Source organism: Poecile atricapillus, chromosome 2, assembly GCF_030490865.1.
Source record: "Poecile atricapillus isolate bPoeAtr1 chromosome 2, bPoeAtr1.hap1, whole genome shotgun sequence".
In the NCBI taxonomy this organism is placed as follows: Eukaryota; Metazoa; Chordata; class Aves; order Passeriformes; family Paridae; genus Poecile; species Poecile atricapillus.
In genome coordinates this window covers 37,639,685-37,658,996 of record NC_081250.1, presented here as the reverse complement: position 1 = coordinate 37,658,996, position 19,312 = coordinate 37,639,685, and the positions used below count along the sequence as shown (strand labels likewise).

General features: G+C 36.8%; 1 protein-coding gene across 1 annotated transcript in view; it reads left to right on the top strand.

Moving 5' to 3' along the window:
* The window catches only part of ZNF385D (zinc finger protein 385D), a 163,335-nt gene extending 155,400 nt beyond the window's left edge, over positions 1–7,935 (top strand). The window contains exon 8 of the mRNA XM_058833552.1: positions 3,919–7,935. Within this exon, the coding sequence (XP_058689535.1) occupies positions 3,919–4,152 (234 nt within the window). The 3' untranslated portion in view covers positions 4,153–7,935. The remainder of the gene's footprint in view (positions 1–3,918) is intronic.
* Positions 7,936–19,312: the final 11,377 nt, after the last annotated feature.

Below are 19,312 nucleotides of genomic sequence, written 5' to 3'. Positions count from 1 at the left end.
AAGCCATTGGAGTATGAAGTACATGAAGGAGCCAGTGGAAGCCCACAAGGGTTTTTTTTATTTACTTTAAGGGACGTTTATTACAGTGTGTGGACCCTTGCTTTTGTAGATATTCTGAATAATCTAAGAAATGAAGCTTGTTGCAAAGGTCATTAGAGAGCAAGGGACGGAAAAAACGTCCAGATGTCAAACAAGATTTTTCCAGTTTTCACCAAGGACAATAGTGATGAAATAACTAAATAAAACTCTACAAAATAGAAACCATTCATTCCACCCTTATTTAGAGAATTGTTGAGATAACAAGTGAAACGATTAAAAAACCCTATCCTTTCATTCAACTGTTTCAGGATGGTTCTGATCATATTTTCAACTGCCAGGATAAACTATCTGAAACACAATTCTTACTAGCTGTAAAAGCTGAGAAAAAGGTTTACTTTTTAATAAAAAACCCTCTAGGTAAGAACCAGCTTATATTGTGGGTGGGTTAGAGAAACATCTGACGTTTATCTTCTCCATCAGTTAAACAGCATGAATGCTGTATCTGCTGCTTTGTAAGGGTTTATAAATGGTTCTGGCAGAGGGAGGATGTTGATTTATTGTCCTCATAGAGATTAGCTCCTTATGCCTTGACCATCTCTGATGAAGGAACAATATGGAACTTTTTTTTTTTTTCTTTTTCTTGTTAAAGAGAAAAACCTATTTCTCTTTACATTGAGTTAAAGCTCTCGGCAGCAGAAACTGTGTTCTTGTTGGGGCAGCCATCATGGGTGGCATATTCATGCAGGATTCAGTGGTAGAATAAAGCAGGGTACCTTTCCAATAGATCCACTAATAGGGAAACAGCCCCATAGGGTTTGTCAGTAATCCACAAGAAAGATCAAGGTCTCCAATACAAACTATACTGAAAGGAATAGAAAATATGTAATGGGGTAAGTAGGATATGGAATCAGGAAAGCCTTACTGACAGGATTATTATTCCTTTAGGAAATTTATTATTTTTCAGGGGATAAAACCAACTATTACATTGCTGTTGTTGTTGTTGTTGTTGTTGTGCACAGTTCTGTACCACTTTACAGTAATGATGATTTCTGAGAACTGCAGGCAAGGTTCGAGACAAATAACAGCAGTGTGTCCTTTTCCTACTCCCTCAATCCCAATTTCTCACAATATACAGGTCAGGCTAGAGGGCATCAAAGAGGCAAAAGGGATTTGAGAAGGAGAGAACGAGCTATGAATAAATGAAGAGATATGTGTAGTAGAATTGTGGCTTCAATAAGAAAGGATAGACCAGTTCTCCATTTAGTCTTTTTGGTTTTGAATATAAGAACTGCAGGAATTGTTGCCACTTGAAGTGCAGAATGGCACAGCAACAAGACAGAGATTTTCCAATTTCACCTTTAATTCAATGCTCTTTCTTTACTTTTTCTTTACTTCCTCTCCCTAGCTGAAAACAGGATGCTCCCCATCAATATTTCAAGTTATTTGTCCATTAGTTTATTTCATTGGAAATGGAAAAAAAGTCTACTTTACTCCTAATGTTGACCTGTGATTTAATTAGAGGTTAGAAATGAAGGTGCAAGGTACTGTATATGTTAAATATTACTAGTTTTGCAGCTACCTTGAAATCAGAATTATCTTGAAAAGTTAACTGAAAAGCTATGTAGCTACATTAGAAGTACCTGATTCCTCCACAAATGGCAAGAAAGCCTTAGCTTTTAATAGAAACAGCCACATGAGACCTTTGTTCTTCATGAAACAAAATCTATGGGCATTTCTCTACAGAAATTAAAAAAAGAACATGCTGCATTTTCATGGCTTTTCTTGACCAAAAGCCTTCTTTACCATGTTTTCAATATAATTTGTACTTCTCTCTCTGTTCTAGATTTACATGCTTCAGAAATAGAAGTTTTATAAATTCCCACAGTAATATTTCAGAGTTTAAGAAGTCTTGTAGTGTTGGGACTTACTTGGTATTTCTTCAAGCTACAGCTGTCCAGCATGAATAAAATACTGTACTGGGGAGAAAAAGGTTATCAACCATTTGATAGTCCAAACCTTCTGCAATAAAATAACTGTTACAAAAAACATCCTTTACTGGGAACTGTAGACCAATGTGTACTTTGTACTCAGGGTTACTTTCTTTTAATTTTCCTCAGGGTTGTTTTGAATTGTTTTTGGGTGGTTTTTTTTTGAGTGGGGGGTTCTTTTTTTGTGTTTTGGGTTTTTTCTGTTATAAATAAGGCTGTAAAAGGTATTTATTAAAAAATGTAAGGAGGGATGAAAAAATCATATGTTCAGCAAAGGAAGAAGATAGCTTGGATCAGTGAGCGCAACACTGATCAAGGAAAAGATCAGATCATTGTTTTTCATCGGCATCATATGGAATTTTTTATCTAGCATCTATTATATATTTTGTTAAGAGAATTAAAGAATTTGGTTTAATCTGAGTATTTCTCCCAGAGGTCTAAAGGACCTGGAAGCCAGCAGTGCTGCCAATAGGTATTGGGAAAAATAAAAATCCTCTATCCATCTGGCCAGTAAAGAACCAGCAGACCTTTTGGGATATGGTGATAGTGTAATGATGAAACTCAGTCGTGGTGCATGTCAGAGTACTCCTGTCCTTATTTTCTTATGATTCACTCACTAGGGTTCTGTTGAGTTGAAAATGTTGGAGTGATATTGTATAAGTTAATTACTTGAAAATCCCTTTCAAGTCAAGAATGAAAAATTGTGTTTCCTTGTAAGTAAAAAGCACCCATACTTACACTGAGCTGTGCCACAGCATGGTACCTATACTCTGTATCTTCAATACCATGTATTCAGGTTTATGCGCTTTGCAGGAGGCCTCAGGTCATGCTAGGACACAGACTCACCAAAAGTCCATCAGGGACAATGGGAACTTTGTCAGTAAATGCAGTTTCTAATCTTATCTCAGAATTATAAAAACAGGACTGCAAAACTACTCATTAGAAACTTGAAATTCCACTGGAATGCATCCAAAATGTAAATTTTCTTAAATATGACTGGACCTCTTGTGAGTATTTTCAGTCTTGGAGAAACTTCAGGGTCGGGGTTTTTTTTCCTTTTTTAGGAAACCCTAATGAAGGGTTTTCTGATTGGTATTTGGTAGTCCACAAGATTTAAAAACATGTCATGATTTAAAATGTTTTTTTAAGAAGACACCTCAGTGACAGGAGCAGAAATATCATAGTCTGGCAGAACGCTACTTTAAAATATCTGCCAGGTTTTCACAATCCTTGTAAGAATGAGCACTGTCTTAGTGGAAAACAGTTGAAGACACTGAAGACAAAGAAAAATTATATGGGTCAGCACCCATTTAAACACATGAAACAAGAGATTTTCATAACTCATGAAAGATAAGATTGCTTTATTTGCTTGTTATTAGAAGCACAAGTAAATGAAGAGTTATATGGAGATCTTAATTTTAAGTAGAACTTGCATCCTAATGATTAAAACAGAAGTACCTTGTAAGACCAGGGATTAGGATATGTTTTCATTCTGCTCTCGTCTCTACATTAAGCTGTCCAGATGGAGATCTATTAATTGATATTTAATTTTTCCTTGTTCAATTGTTGCAGGGTACATGCAGCTTTACTTTGGTGCAGATTCCCCAGTCCCATTTTATATTTGCTTTGATTTCTAATCTCCTATTAAATTATGAGTGTTGGCAATAAGATGTGAACACTGGAACTCTGTCCCCAACGAAATCCTTTTGCCTTGTCCAGTGGGTGAGGTTGTGTCGCCTGTTACAAGTCTGTAGCTTACAGAGTCAGTAGCCACCACAACGCTTCTCTTGCTTGATTTTGCACATATAATCTTAAATTAAGACCCCTCTTGTGTAGCTAATATGGACAAATTATGTGTCTCTGTTTGTTTGTTTTCTCTTCTTCCCCACAGGTAAAGTTAGTATTTTCAAAGGAACCTTCAAAGCCGATGGCCCCACGAATCTTACCAAATCCGCTGGCAGCTGCAGCAGCAGCTGCTGCTGTGGCTGTGAATTCCCCCTTCAGTCTTCGCACAGCCCCAGCAGCCACCCTTTTCCAGACTTCAGCACTTCCTCCAGCACTCCTACGACCAGCTCCCGGGCCTATACGGACCACCCACACTCCTGTGCTGTTTGCTCCTTACTGAACTCCAAACGGGAATTAATTGTACTGCAATAATTTTTCAAATCAAAGCAAACAAAAAAAAATGAAAATCAAGAACATTGAACTATGCAGTGTTTATTTATAGTTTAAAGTATATATGAAGAGCCAGAACTTTTGATAGAGAACTGAACAAATTCTGAAAGGGGGAATGGGCAGTATTTTCTCCAGATGAGAACATTTCTCTTGAGCATTGATCGTTTTAGAACTGATCTCCAGCATTGACTTGTAGTGACATATAAAGCCTTTTGACTGTGCATTTTGGCACATATTTCCCTGCAATGTCTTTCCTGCTTTATGAAACAACTTACAAATTTGTCTAAAGGGCATTAACTGGTTCCAATGTATATAAAATACTTTATTCTGTAGATTAAAGAAGAAGGAAAAAAAAAAAAAGAAACACTGTGAATAGCAGTACCCTTACCAATCCTCCTGCCAAATCAGCAGTTACTGGGTATTTATCTGAACAAAAGTAGATACAATAGATGTCTTGTAAAACAGTAGTATTGTGTCTCTATCTATGCCACTAGGTTTCTAACTGAATTGCAAAAGATAAAATGAACAAAATTATGTCACTTTGGTAAGTAGTCAAAAATTATTACAATAACATGGAGTTGTTTCTGGTGAGCAAAGTTTTCCTCACTCAGAGATGAATGAAAATAATCCAGGTTAAGGTAAAGAAAGTGATTAGGAAGATCTAGTGGGGGAAAAATAATTCAGATACTATACACAGAATGGGTCAAATGTTTCTTTAACTGAGAATGTATGTGTACACTGTGTGTTTATTCAAAAAGTGTAATACATACAGGATAGATCAATATTTAAGACATGACAGTGAAGAACAAAAAATATGCTCTTGTCATGAAACAGGCCTGACACTTCAGTGTTGAGCAGAGGGAATACACAAATCGGTTACGCAGAGTCAAAATTGACAAATGAAGACCAGGAGAGAAGTCCTGGTCTCATTTAAGTCAGTTGAAAATTCCTTCTGACTGCAGTGTAGCCAGAATTTCATCCCAAGTACGGCACATATTCATTTTATATCACACCAGTGGGAGTGTCTGTAGGTACAGGTAATATTTTTTGCAATAGGCTTAGTCTTAGCAACAGACTTATTCTCTTGTTTTATTTCCTACTGATGTGATATAAAATGTCTTAATATACATATAAAATGTAAACAGTGACACATGAGATACATATTACGAGATAACTGCACATCATGGGTTTGGAACAAATACAACTTTTAGGATCTCAAGGGACCCTTGAATTCTGCAGCTGACCATTATGTACGGACAGCTTAAAGCCTTATATATTTACTGTGAGGCTTAAAGGGGTTGACTGTGTCCCTTTAAAGTAAGATTTATCAGGGGTATATATAGATATATTGTATATATGTTAGAGTAAGAAAAATAACTTATAAACAGAAAATCTACTATATAAAATAATTATATAACCATTGATTTCACATGTGGGTCATTAAGTGGTAAGTAACAAACAGAGAAAAAAATAGACTTCTTGAATCTGATCCTTGCTGCCTGCTTTTTCCCATAGGGAGCTGAAAAGTATCTATTAATATTATGGAGTGTGCTGCTGAGTCACATGCAACCACTCTGATGTGTAGCTAAGTGAAATGCCTACTGTACATTTAGGCAGAATAAAATTTAAAAGCATAATTTAAGTTTAGGTGGGGAAGTTATTTGAAAGATTTTATTAAAAGGCAGTAATGCAAAATATTGACCATGTGGTTGCTATATAATGCTGCCTGTGGTTAATGCAGACAGGTGGGAGATATAGAGGATGGGAATATACAGCACTTTTGACTTGCAGTTCATCAGTGAGCCTTCCATATGCATTCGTATTTGCCATTTTTTAAACCTCTCCGCATTTAGATTTTATAAAAGATATATAAAGAAAGAGAAAGAAGAGGTTCCATGGATATCTGTGTCCAAAGAATTCCAAAGAGATGCATTTATTTATCTAGAAATATTAAAATAAGTTCTATATTATGTATTTGTATTTCATCCAGTTTATTTGCAAACGTTTGTGCCTTGAAATGAGATGACCTTTTGTTTATATTTAATTCACACCTATGTAGCCATGAAAAAGACATGATGGTGATTCCAGGGTTAATTACCAGCTGGATTGCTTTGGCCTAATTTTCAAAACAACAGTATGAGTAAGTTCCTGAAGCCAAGTTTAGACATCTAAATAACTAGGGGCTGACATTTAAAAGGGCTCTCTACTCTACAGCTCCCAGTAAAGAGGCAGTAAATAAGCCAGCCTTCAAAACCTGCTCCTCACACTCAATTTAGAAAATGTTTCATTTTATTTGGGTACATGAGATAGTAAGATTCAGTGGACTTGGTCTTTTAAGCCTGCTTTCAACCTTCCATCTGTTCGCAGAAGCTGTAGTGCCATTGCCAGCTGTGTTCAGATTCCTCCTTGAAAAGGGCAGCAGCTTTCAAGCTGTGCTCCATGAACCACCACTTGTTTCCAGAGCCTTTTGTAAGAGCCTGTGTAAGATCTTGATAAAGGAGCAGAGGAGTACTCACATTTTGGGAAGGTAGAAGATCTGGGCAGGCTATCTCTTCCCCATGAGGAAGCAGGCAGATGGGAAAATGGGAGATAGACAAATATGCTGAAGGCTCTTATGCACAGCCTTCTGGTGCATGGACACCTGCTGTACATCCTGCCATGTTGTTGTGATGCCATCAAAATCAACAGGCTGATCCTTGCCAGAACGTGGCCTGTGGCATGTATGGAGGCACAGTACTAAGGGCAGAGTTCATACAAATTTTGCTAGATATAAAAGAGTGTCATTCCAACTACTTACATCAGCTAATTTGCAATGGCACCTTCAGTTTTCTTGGACCTCTTTTGTCACAGTGCTCTATGGAACAAGCTTTTGTTCACACAAGTCTTCTTTTAAAGTTCAGCTGTAAACAACAAACTCAGTTCTTTTTGTCTCTTACTCACTACCTAATAAAGGATAAAGCCTAAATGTTAGAATGTATAGTGGATTTTCTGTGCCTTGCTGCTCCACCCCCTCTTGGTCAATAACAATACTACGTACCCAGGACATCAGCACAACAGTTTCATTTTATATATATTTATATATATATATATATATATATACATCTATATCTCCAAGGAAAACACTGGCACAGCAATCTGATGGTGCAAATAGAACTTCTGGTTAAGGGTATGTCCACAGCAGATGACAGAGGAGGTAGCAGAGAGAAGACACTTTACACCTACTAGTCAATGCATCCAGTGGGGAGAGCACTATTAAAGAAAAAAATGCCATCATATTTCATATTACCATAACACTCCAGGGCCAAGAGGAAGCCTAAAGCACAAGGAAGCAGATAATTTCATTGAAGACACAGTCACTCAGTGGAATGAGAGTGTGAAATCGGCCTGCAGGGAAGCGGCTGGGTGATGAACTCAGAAAAACAATCAGGTTCAGAGATGTTTTCTTAAGTTCTATTCAAAGTGTTAGAGAATAACTATTCTGTTCTGACCCAAAGAGATGGTATTTTTGTGGGAGGTATATATATATATTTATATTTTTATGCTATCTGCATTTTTCCAAATATCTATGGCTTCAAACCTTTGTTCTGAAGGATCGTCATTGCTCTGAACCATGAAATTAGTTACCTTCTTGAAAACTGCTGTAAAAGCTGATGTGGGAGGTCAGTAAGTAAATGGTATAAATATGATGATCTAAAATGAAAAAAAAGGACTGACCATGTCAAGAAATATTGTATTTGAAGAGTATTCATCTTTATTTTAAGATAAATTATATAAAATTAAGAATAGCTAAATAAAGATAATATAACTAGAAGAATTACATCTGTCATTTTAGTACTGAAATATTACAATTGGCTCTACATTTTAAAAGTTTAAAAGACTTCTAGATGCCAAATCAATGCAAGGGTGCTGTTGGTAAATTTAATGTCTCACTTCATTATCTTCCATTTTCACAAGGAATACCACAACTGAAAGGACCTGCCTTTAGTCACTTCTCTTTTAATTGCCAAACATACAGTAGCATATAGCCCCATACTCCCTGAAAAGTGAAACTGTGCTGCTTAGGAGCCCCTGTTTCTGCTTTTTACTCTCTGTAAACAAAGAGTTTTTGGAGTCTTTTCAAAGCATCCTGGGAAATTTCTAACTTGATATCTTTTTTTAGCAAAAATAAACAACATTATATGAACATTAGACCAACAGTGAGGAGCAAGATCTAAAAAGATTTTCAAAACTGTAACATTCTTTTGGGTAGATATGAAGCACAGACACTCAAATTATTTGGTTGCACAAATCTTTTTGAAAACACATGAAGTCAGAACATAGACAACTTTATAAGTGTCCTAGTTTTGGGGTTAACTCTCAGCCATAAGAAATGTCTTCTTTCTACTAACAGGTGTTTGAATTTTCATTTCTAAAGCTGACTTCAGCACAGTTCAGGCTTCAAGACTCTAAACTCCCTAAGCTCCCAAGAAAATAAGAGTGGGCTTGTTTATCAAGATGCATATGAAAGTGTGAGCCTATACTGTGTGAAATGTTAAATATTTTTTTGACATCACATCTTCTCCTGTTCTCATTGTTTATCTCTAAGTGCCATTCCTTCAGTGCCAATGAATCATACAGAAGTTGCTGTGCTGGAATTCAGTACATGACTAAAACAGTAATACTGATAAATCCTATCTTAAGCTAGTTGAAATCTCAAACACAGTGAAGGGTTTAGCCAAGGATGAGAGCTTTATGGCCTCTCACTTCTACAGGTTTATTAAAATTCAGGACCATTTAGTAAATGTAACTATCTGGAAGATTATTATTACACAGCCTGACCTGAAATGTCAGTGGCTGAAAGAGTCTGTACTCCAGACTGAAATTTACATTGGTATGAAAACCATAATGCTCTGAACTTTGGGACTCTTGATAGCAGTTGCAAAAATCTTTGATTTCAATAGAGGCAATTTTTTGCTCTTAGTGGATGAGGCTTTTTGCAGTCATGCTGTGTACTGCAATTAGATGTCATTCAACTCTGATTCAGTATTGATACTTTGATAAAGAAACTTGGCTGAGCATGAAACGTGATTAGTGGCTGCCTGGTTTGTGTGGTCAGCTTCATGCTGGGACGATGCTTGGGTGGTGAATAAAGAAGAATTGAAAGAGTCAATGTAAAGAAATTGGTGGACTAATTTGACCCTTTTTCCTTGTGCAATGTTCTTAAATGGAACTTCTGAGGTATGAAAAAGCTGGGACATTGAAGAGATCCTGGATAAAAAAGGTAGGGACCTTGAAGATTGTGAAGTCTTAACTTTAAAGTCTGATGAAAAAGAATTCAGAAGACATTCTTTGGATTAGATACCACAGTGATTTTGTAGCAAAAAGGCACATTAGGCACACTGTCAATACACTGACATTTTTCCTGTTCACAGCAGAAATCAAGGATCTGACACCCATGATTAGAAACAAGCATAGTTAATAATATTCATTGCATAGGTATTGGACACTCAATTGAAGGACACAATAATTTTCCTCGGGACTCCATGTCTTCAGGTGTGTTCATACCAGCCAAGATACCACTGCATTTGGTCAACACCTGGGTCTCCAGAAAGGATGTCCATACTTTGTTTTTATTACACTTTGATTTTTCTTCCTATGTTTCTTTATTCGTTGTCTTGTCTCTCATATGAATGAATAGAATCCATAAAATTAAATATGCATTTAAGAAGTATGTAATCATCAATGCCCCTGTTGGGCCATTTTTATCATAGTCAATAAATGTTATGAAGAATTTAAAGCAGCAGAGCCATAGTAATGGTGAAATATTGTGAAGAGAGAATGTCTATACTACAGTGCTCTTTACCTAATCTAGAGTTTTATGACACAGACAGCTCTTTATTCTTTCATACTTTCCTGAAATATTCATCTTTTGGGATCCTTCAAAGGTTTAATCAAATTTAAAAGTTATTTCTTATGTTCAGTAAAAACATCTATGTATTTCTGAGTGAAAAAAGCAATATCAAAAGGGATAAAACCCACAAACCATTTTCTCACTACAAATGCCTGCAGCATTTGTTAACAACGTTAGCCCTTTCTCTGCTTGCAGCTCATGGTTGGCATTTACCATGGGAACTGATCTCATTGAGACATGTATCAGGTGAAAACTGTGAGTTCAAAACACAATCTGTCAAGTGCAGACATTCATTTGGGGCACAGCAAAGTGGGAGATGAGAGAATATAGGCAAAACTATGCCTTTGTAACAGCCTGCTTGAACTCTCTCAAAACTGCCTGGTGGCTTGATGGGGAGAGGCAGAGGTTCTTAACGGGGTCATTCTGTTGTATTTATAACACAGAGGATATAAATTTGACAAAAGCCTTGATTTGAGGATTTTTAACCAGTGCTTCAGTGTGGGGGATGATTCCCCTGCCTCTACCCACCCAAAAGTGTAATCTTTCCTTCAGACATATTTTCAATGTAGACGTGCCATGATATTGTTGCCAGTCAAACTGCTGCCTGAATCTGATTTTTCCGTTGGAATAAAACTATTCATGTCAGTTTTGGAACACAAAAGGAGAACCCAGGAATTAAAAATGAAAATGTAATGAGCCTCAAGTTGGGTCACTTTTTTTTATTCCTGTGTTGCTCAAGTCCTACCAGTTTGCTGAAATCTGTCATCAAAGAGAAAATGTCAGTCGAAGAGAAAATGCCTGTTTCTTTCTTCTTTTTCTACTGTTTCTATAGTTTTAGACAGGAGATGGAAACAGCTGTAGCTCTTTATCCAATGGTTCACACTAAAGCCACCACGTAGTCAACAAATGCCTGCACATGTATTGCCTCTCTGCATACACACAGATTTACTTCCCTCCAATCCTTCTGCTGAATCACATTTTGTGACTTCCTCCACAGCATAGGACACTGCAAGGAGCATTTAAGAGGAAAAGAAAAACCAAAACACCCACTTACAGTCTGTATAATGTGGGTGTATAATACAGCACTTCTTTATCCCCTCCAGTGGCATTTGATTAAACCACCTGACTGGAGTCTTGCATTAAGCCCCTCATTACAGTGTTGGCTGCTTTAAATGGTGAGCACTGAAGCCAGTTTTGTTGGCTGTGCTATAATTAAGCCTTTTCCCTAACTGTGTGAGGGTCTCTGTTCTCCACTGTGGGATTTTCCATGGCAAGTGAATTCCTGGAGTAAAACCTAGAGCTTTTTTCACCTCCTTATACAGCTGTGAAAAGCAATAGGAAAAAAAAAAAGTAAATTAGCCTTTCATGTTTTATTGATACCCATGTTCCATCTGGCTGTCAGGAACTTCATAGTGGCAGCAAATACTTCAGAAACTCTTCAGTTCTGTTCTTTGAGATGGGATGCAATGGATCACTATCCCATGCAATAGATATTTAATCCACAGCAGTATGTAAGTCATCTAGTCTTTGCCACCAATTCATTAAATTGGATAAAAAAAAAAATTTTGTTTAATTTGGGTAAAAAAAAACCTCAAAACCTAGCAGGACCCAGTGAAAGCACTGGAGATAAAGAGCATACACGTTACATGATGTGTCAAAGATCCTTTGGGAGAAGTTAGTTCCAACAGCAAGTGCCAGAGAGGGTAATAGTTCGGGAAATTAAATGCAGGGAGGATCTTTCTGAACCCAAGTGTGAGAACAAGTTTAGCCCTGCCAAATACACTGCAACTCTTGAGAACAGAAGTTTGTTGCTATTCTTGAACAATGTTCTTCCAGCTATGGACAATCTCCAACATTGCAGTGAAAGATTTCAAACCTGAGACCAAGTCATTTAGCAGAATAATGAAATATTCTTCCTAGAGCTTACAGATAACCAGCATAAGCCCTTCATTTAGTTATGCAAGGCATAGTTAAATTCTGGATACTAGTTTACTGTCAGTAGTACCAACAAGTACTGACACTTTTACAAAAACTGGCCTTGATACATTCACCCTTCAAAAACACTGCAAATTTAGATGACATTTTTATAAGTCCAAGAGTAAAATTTAATGGTCTGGTAGTTTGTAATAATAGTTTTGACTGATAAATAGTCAATATAATATCTCTAATTAAAAAAAGGGTGGAGGGAGGTGACTGGGGCAATTATTTTTTACTATTTAAAACACCTGATAGCTGCCTGAGGGCTTTTTAAAGGTCAGCCTTATCAACCACCTGGAAAAAGGTAGTGGGCTAGAAGACAGTTGAGTCTTTACAAAAGTAAGTTAGGTTAAACAAAATTATAAAAATTTTAGTAATTTCTTCATTAGGTAAGTGTAGATTAATTGCTCCAGATTTGCTTAGGTATTTGAGACTGTGATCCATAAAATTTATTAATTTAATTAATTGTAGTTAGACAATTCAAATAATTTTGAAAGAAATCAATTGAAGTCTGTATGGGTTATGGTGCAAGGAGAAGTGTTAGGCTGGGGAGAGAAAGTGGAAGGCAATTTTAAGTTGCATCTGGCTTTGCTGGTGATTTTGCACACAGAAAAAAAGCATGTGCTCTCAAAATTTTTTGATAACACACATTAGGAGCTATCATCAATCAAGAAAGGAACATGATATTTAACAGAAAGAATAGAGTGACCTTGAGAACTGATATAATAGAAAGGAGCTGTAACTCAATAGGAAAGAAAGGGACAATCATGTATTTAGAATCTAATAACAACTAGCTCTAAGAACTCAGTAGCTGTAAACAACTAAAGAGCACAATGTACAGGTATTACTATTTGTGCCAATGAGTTACAAATTTGATATAGCTGTTAAAAAAAAATCAAAAATATTAATTGAGCTATATTTTGGATTATCCCATCACAGAATAAAAACTTTATCTTTTGATAACATCATTGATTCATAATGAAGAGTAATTAAATCCTTTCAGAAAAGACATGAGGGATGAGAAAATAATATAAAATTTTTATGGTTAGAATAAGGATGAAAGTCTAAGCATGAAAGAAATCCAATTGTTCCCTCTACGATGGGATGGAAATGGTGGTAACCAACAGGAAAAGAAGAAAGCTATCTATGGTAAGAAGATCTTCAAGCATAAATTCTTGAATTGATGTCTATAAACTTACCAGTGAAAATTCTCTGGAAATTAAAAGATACTTGTAAGTGTTAAAACACAGAAAAGGTGTTGAGCAGGCAAAGACTCAGGTGGGCTCTGTCTTGATTGTGAATGTGGTTCTGTGCTGCATTTGCTGTGGCAGCAGCTAACTGGGTTATGGTGTGCAAGTCAACAAAACTGTTTCCTTTTCTGTCTGAGCATACTTTATTGTGTTGCTCCAAAATACGTTAATGACTTTGCTCATGACTTGATAAGTTGGGGAGAGAAATATACAAATTATGGCAGTTGACATGTCATAGGAAAAAGATTTTTGAATCTTTCCCAGGGTCTATTTAATCTATGTATTCACATAATAATAGTAGGAAAATCTGAGCATAACTATAAGTGTTTGGTGGTGGCTTTTTGGACCATGTCATCTGGAAGAGTCTGTCATATTCTTGCTGAAATAGGATTCAGTATAGTTTTCCTAGATAATCTCATGTCAAAATACATCTGCCACAATCAGTTGCTAAGCATAGGTCATGCTTTCAAAAAAATCAGACAGATAAGTGAAAATATTAACAGTGCTGAAAGCAGAAAGTAAGACTCGAGTTCATGAAAACATGCAGAGATTAGCAACTATTTAAGACTTGCTCATCTTTTATTTTGGGCAACAATTGACTTGGGACATTTGGGCAGAGCATCCCATAGGGAGACAGATACCTGTGACTAAGTCCCTCAACAGGATAAGGGGACAAAGTCAAAATAAAGGCCTCTCAGTTCTTCTAATTTCAGACACTATCCTGAGGTTGCTGAATCCTGTGAATTGTGTTCCTAAGTGTGGGAGTGCCTAGATGTTGTATGACTGCACTAGGTGGGTAAGAAGCCATTCAGTTGAGCTGTGGAGTTCCAAAGCTCAGCAATAAAATACAGGCCTTCATGAAATTACTGCACCAGTCTGTCATGTCTGACTCATAACACTTAGCATTCAGTTCAGACTTTAGCTAATAATTAGGTAAATAAATTGCCCCTTGACACCTGCCTGTCTTTACTTTTTCAAACCTTCCTCTGCCAAGAAGTCAAAGATTGCACCTTACAAGGAAGAACTGAATATAAATGTCATGCTGTGGCACACTGCAGATACATTTTTACTCTCTGCTCAATCCTGTATTTTGCAATCAACGAAAAAACCTCAAACTAAACCACAACAACCAAACAATCTCTCCCAGCCAAAAAAAAAACAACCTGTGAGTCAACACTCAGCAATATGTTCAATATGTTATTAGTTGATTTAGAATAGTCTTCCAAATGAAGCATGTTCAAAATATTTTATAGAACTAAAAGCTTTGTGTGACTGCAGTACAAAAACATAATCCAAAATGCTTTGGCTAAAAAAGGGAAGCCTTCTGTTTTCCTTACAACTGAGGCCAAACCAATTTTAATTTCTGACTTCTTAATTAAATACAATTTAGACTGAGTTTCTCAAAAAAAAAATACTCAACATCTGTGGATTTACAGTTCAGTCCACTGTTTTATCCTTAATTTGAGCATCTTAAGTATAAGAAGAGTTAAATTCAAAGTCTTCATAGATTATGCCATCTGTTAATGGAAATCTATATTTCAGAGCTATGCAGAGTATATTTAATAATTTGGCCATTTTACAAATTGGCCATTTTACAGCCTGGCCATTTCTTATTTATTTCTGCTGTATTGGTGTCTAAAGGTTCTCTGTGCTCGTAAAATAAGAATTTCATTTCATGGCAGAAGACAAGTTTTAAAAGTTATTTTCATTACATCCCAGCATAGCTTGAGAAGCTTTTGCAATTTTTCATGATTAAGAAAGGAGAGAATGGCTGAGATATGAGATTCAAGTTCATCTGACACTGCCTGGAGACTTGAGCTTGTGCTGGGACCTTGGTGAAGCTGTTAGGCACTAAAGCAGTTCCCCAGCCTCTGGTTTAGTGGTAGGTGAGTTGATTCCTTCATTACTATACACAGTAGTATATAGTAAATGTACTACAGGATGAGATGACTTGTGCACTGGAAGTGCTTATTTTCCCCACAGACTGCAAAAAAAATATTGGATGATAAATGAGAGGTAGACATCTGTGCTATGCGTGTCTGAAATTCATTAAAAAGTTAAGCAAATGTTGTATGTCATAAATTAATCCTGTGTAAGCAAGTTTCTCTTTATTTCAGGGTGGAGGACAACCAACATGAAGTCCAGGATGTGGTAGAGCACAGTTATGGAACTGAGTCTTCCATTTGCAAGATGAGTGGGGAAAAAAACAAAACTAAGTATCCTTATTAGTAAGTTTAGTTTTAGTCTTAAAATGGAAGAATTTTTTTGCAGTGAAGTTGGCACATTGTAAAGACTAGAAAAGATTATATAGACTCCAGAAATTACAGAGTAAAAGGCTATCAAAAGGGCAGGGGAAGAAATTGAGGTGCTGAGCTTTACATACAATTGCAAAGAATGATGGAGCAAAGGAGGTTGGATCCTTTTCCTCCTACCCAACATTTCAGTGAAACACCAGTATTGGCAGCATAGGATCATCAGGCTAAAATAAAAAACAGATGACTGAAGTAAACACAGAGGTTTGTTGGGAGCAGAAGCAGTAAATCTTAAGTATAAATTATATTTGGCTTATAAAAGTTTTCTGAGCAGAATGGTATGCCTTCCTTATTTCTAGCACCACTCCTAGGTAAGAGAATTTATCCTATCTGTTAGCATCTCAAAAAACTTAATGATTTGAGAAACCATAATTGTCTAAAACTTTATAAGAAGTCAGGTGTTTTCTTCTACTGAACAAAGCTGTTGGATGGAAATACTGTTTTCAGTTTTTGTAGGGGGTTTTTGCAGTCTTTTCTAAAGCCAGAGGCTGATTGGAAAGCTCAAAACTAGACTCTTAATTGTTATAAATAAGCATAGCCTCATTATTTTTCTAGGCCTATAGCGATTTTTAGTGGCTGAGATCTGGCCACCAAAAGTTTAGAATAATAGTGTTATTTTCAAATAATATTCAGAGATATGTTAAAAATAGTCATATTCTGCTGTAAATATCTCCTATCTTACCAGAGAGACCGTGATTATGAAATTTGCTAAAAACTGTTGTTTCTGCTTTTCTCTGCTTTAACATCAAGCTCCTATAGATTAATTCATTTCCTCATTAAAAAAACTCTTATTTTCTAAACTATGTAGCTGTTGACTGTTTTGTGTCATTCTGAAAGAAATTATAATAACTTAATATTATTTTATAGAATCAGGATGTACCAATGGTCTTGAGTTTTTGCTTGGATGAGGTGTGGTGAATAGAATCTTCCTTATTTGGCCTAAATATCTTGGTGTGACCAAAGTACAAACTCCCGTGTCCCAGTACTGCTTTTGGTAGCATGAACATCTTGTAGCTATCAAAGGGTTGAATTTCTGTGTCAGTGTTTGTTTACCTTCACCTTGTTCCAGTCTGTTGCTCTTGGTGGTAGGTTAAGGTGGAGAAATCATAGTCTAGTGAAGGCACCATACAGATCCAGCTTTGTATGTTGACAGTTCCTGATGCTGTGGAATTTCTCAAGGTGGTTCTGCTGCTAAAAATGATCTCTAGTAAGTGCTGTGGAGAATAGGATCCTATTTAGTGATGGGACTGTCGTGAAACTGGTGAGTAACCACCAGTTACTGGGCTTAAGTAATACACTGACTAGCAGGCTCAGTCCGCTATAAATAATAAAACACTTCCATTTGGTAGTATTGCCCAAATAATATTTTCCATACAAATAGCATGAAAGAAAATGTTTACATTCATAATCGTGTAACTCCCTGTCCACTGAAGAATTAGTCCCAGTTTTCTGACTGCCCCTAGAACTCCTCACCCATCTTCCTAAACCAGATTTCCCTGGTTTGTGTTTGTGTCTTTCTTTACCCTCTCCCAAAATCACAGAGCTAAAGAATCCATGCTGGTGACAGCCCTTCTTAGGATAAATTCCTTTGCTGGTATTGTCCTGGAAATCATTCAAGCCAGTAGGAGGAAAAATTTCTTTGTGGGATAGGCAGTGTTTTATTAAGAGCCTGCCCCAAGAAAAATGGCTAAAAATGTAGCATCTCTGCTCCTAGCAAGATGTCATTTGGGGTACAATTATTGATTACCAAGAGAGACACTAGGCTGTATGTAATATTTGTGTTAGGAGCTGCTGAGTTACCCAGCATATGGATACAGCTTCTTCCTGCTTTGACTTTGATATTTTATACCTTATTGAACTTATATTTCTTTAAATTGGCATTCTGAAATCAGGAAAAGCATTAGGCATATATTAGCACAGGACTATGCATCAACATTGTCAATACACCTGTTATGGCCAGGATACTCTGCAGAAGGGAACGCACACACTTGTATCATTCAAGTGTTTGCCAAGCTAGAGAGAAGGAATTTTGGGGATCATAAATGTTTGTTTAAGGGTTGCCAAAATTCTGCTCAAATCTCCTCCTAAATCTTTAGCTTCTTTTCTTGGATCCCTCTATTATGGTCTAGCTGCTAAAATCTCCAGGCTTTGACAGTGTTATATGTTCTGCTCTACAAGTACTATTAGAGAGCAGAGGGGGTGACCAGAGTGTCAGAGATCATAGATCTTCTTCCCAGGAGTGTTCAAAAATGAGCCTAGCGGGACTGGCATGTGTGGATGTGTAATTCATCTGTGTGTGTGCACAGGGGCAGAGAAAATATTGGGGAACTCTTGCTTTTATCCCACTTGGCTCACAAATCACTAAACTCTTGGCAACATGGAGATTTAAAACACAGTTAAGTAAGGCAGCAAATGATTTAATATGGATTAAAAAAAACTAGTGAAAGTGCATGTCCAGTATCTGTGGAAAGTTATTCTTATTTCCCTATTTATTTAAAAGCATGTGCTTCTGCCCAGTATTGACCTATCTTAACCACATCAGACTTTGGTGGTGGTTACCCTGGAATTAATATATTTCCTTAGCTTCCTTTCCTCATTATTTATTTTCCTCTGTTCATTCTATGTTCCCTGGTTTAGCTGTGTTACTAGAAGCTTGCCTATTTCCACTTGTTTCTGCAAACTACAGTTAGTCCATCACTAAAAACATGCCAGCACTGACTTAGTTGGTGAAATCTCAGGGATGAGAAAGGTATTTGGGTATGTAGTCATGTATCTGGTCTGTAGATCAGTCATGTATTTCCTCTTCTAAATGCTGATGAGCAATTTGTAAGATGTAAGGGTAATTTTGAGATAAATATGAAGTATTTAGCCACTTGGAGATTAGAAACCTGCTTTTGTCCTCATCATCTTAGTTACAGGTGTCTCAGACTACTGCAGTGGTTTTCACAGCAGATGTACAAGGCAGCCCAACAGTAATCCCTTAAGATTTGGAAACTGAAACTCAGGTCCCAAGAGGCATCACATACTTATACTTTTCCCCCCATACATACACAATCACTGGAAACTAAAATCCCTTTTCAACTGCTGCTTAACTCTAAAGATGCCAATGGCCTATCTATGCCGCAGTTGCCAATATTCAACCATGAAATTATAGAATACTTGAGTTTGGATCATGGTAGGTCATCAAGTCCAACTCAAAGCCAGGCTATCTTCAAAGTCAGATCAGGTTGTTTGGGGCTTTGTCCATCTGTGTTTTAAAAGTCTCCAGCATTGGAAACTCCACAGCATCTCTAGGCAAGCTGGTTCAGAACTTAATCATTGTGAGATTTTGTTGGGTATTTTTTCTAAAGACTATTTAAAATATCTTATTGTCAGTATACACTGTCTCTTGACATTTTACTATGCATTTCTGGAGAGAGCATCTTGTGTATAAGTAGCCAGTACTCAGTCCCCTCCCCCATTAGGTTTTTCTTGTAAGCAAAGCAAATTTCCTCTCTTTTGTGTCATGTACTCTACACGCTACACCAAATTCCTTGTGGTGTGCTCATATTTGTCATTAGTGGAGACCCAAAATGGATGAAGCATTCCCGGCATGGCTGCACAAGTGGCAAATACAGGAAGAAAATCACTTCCCTAGATCTTTTCTCTTTTCAGCTTTTCTCGTCAGAGACCAGCCCTGGT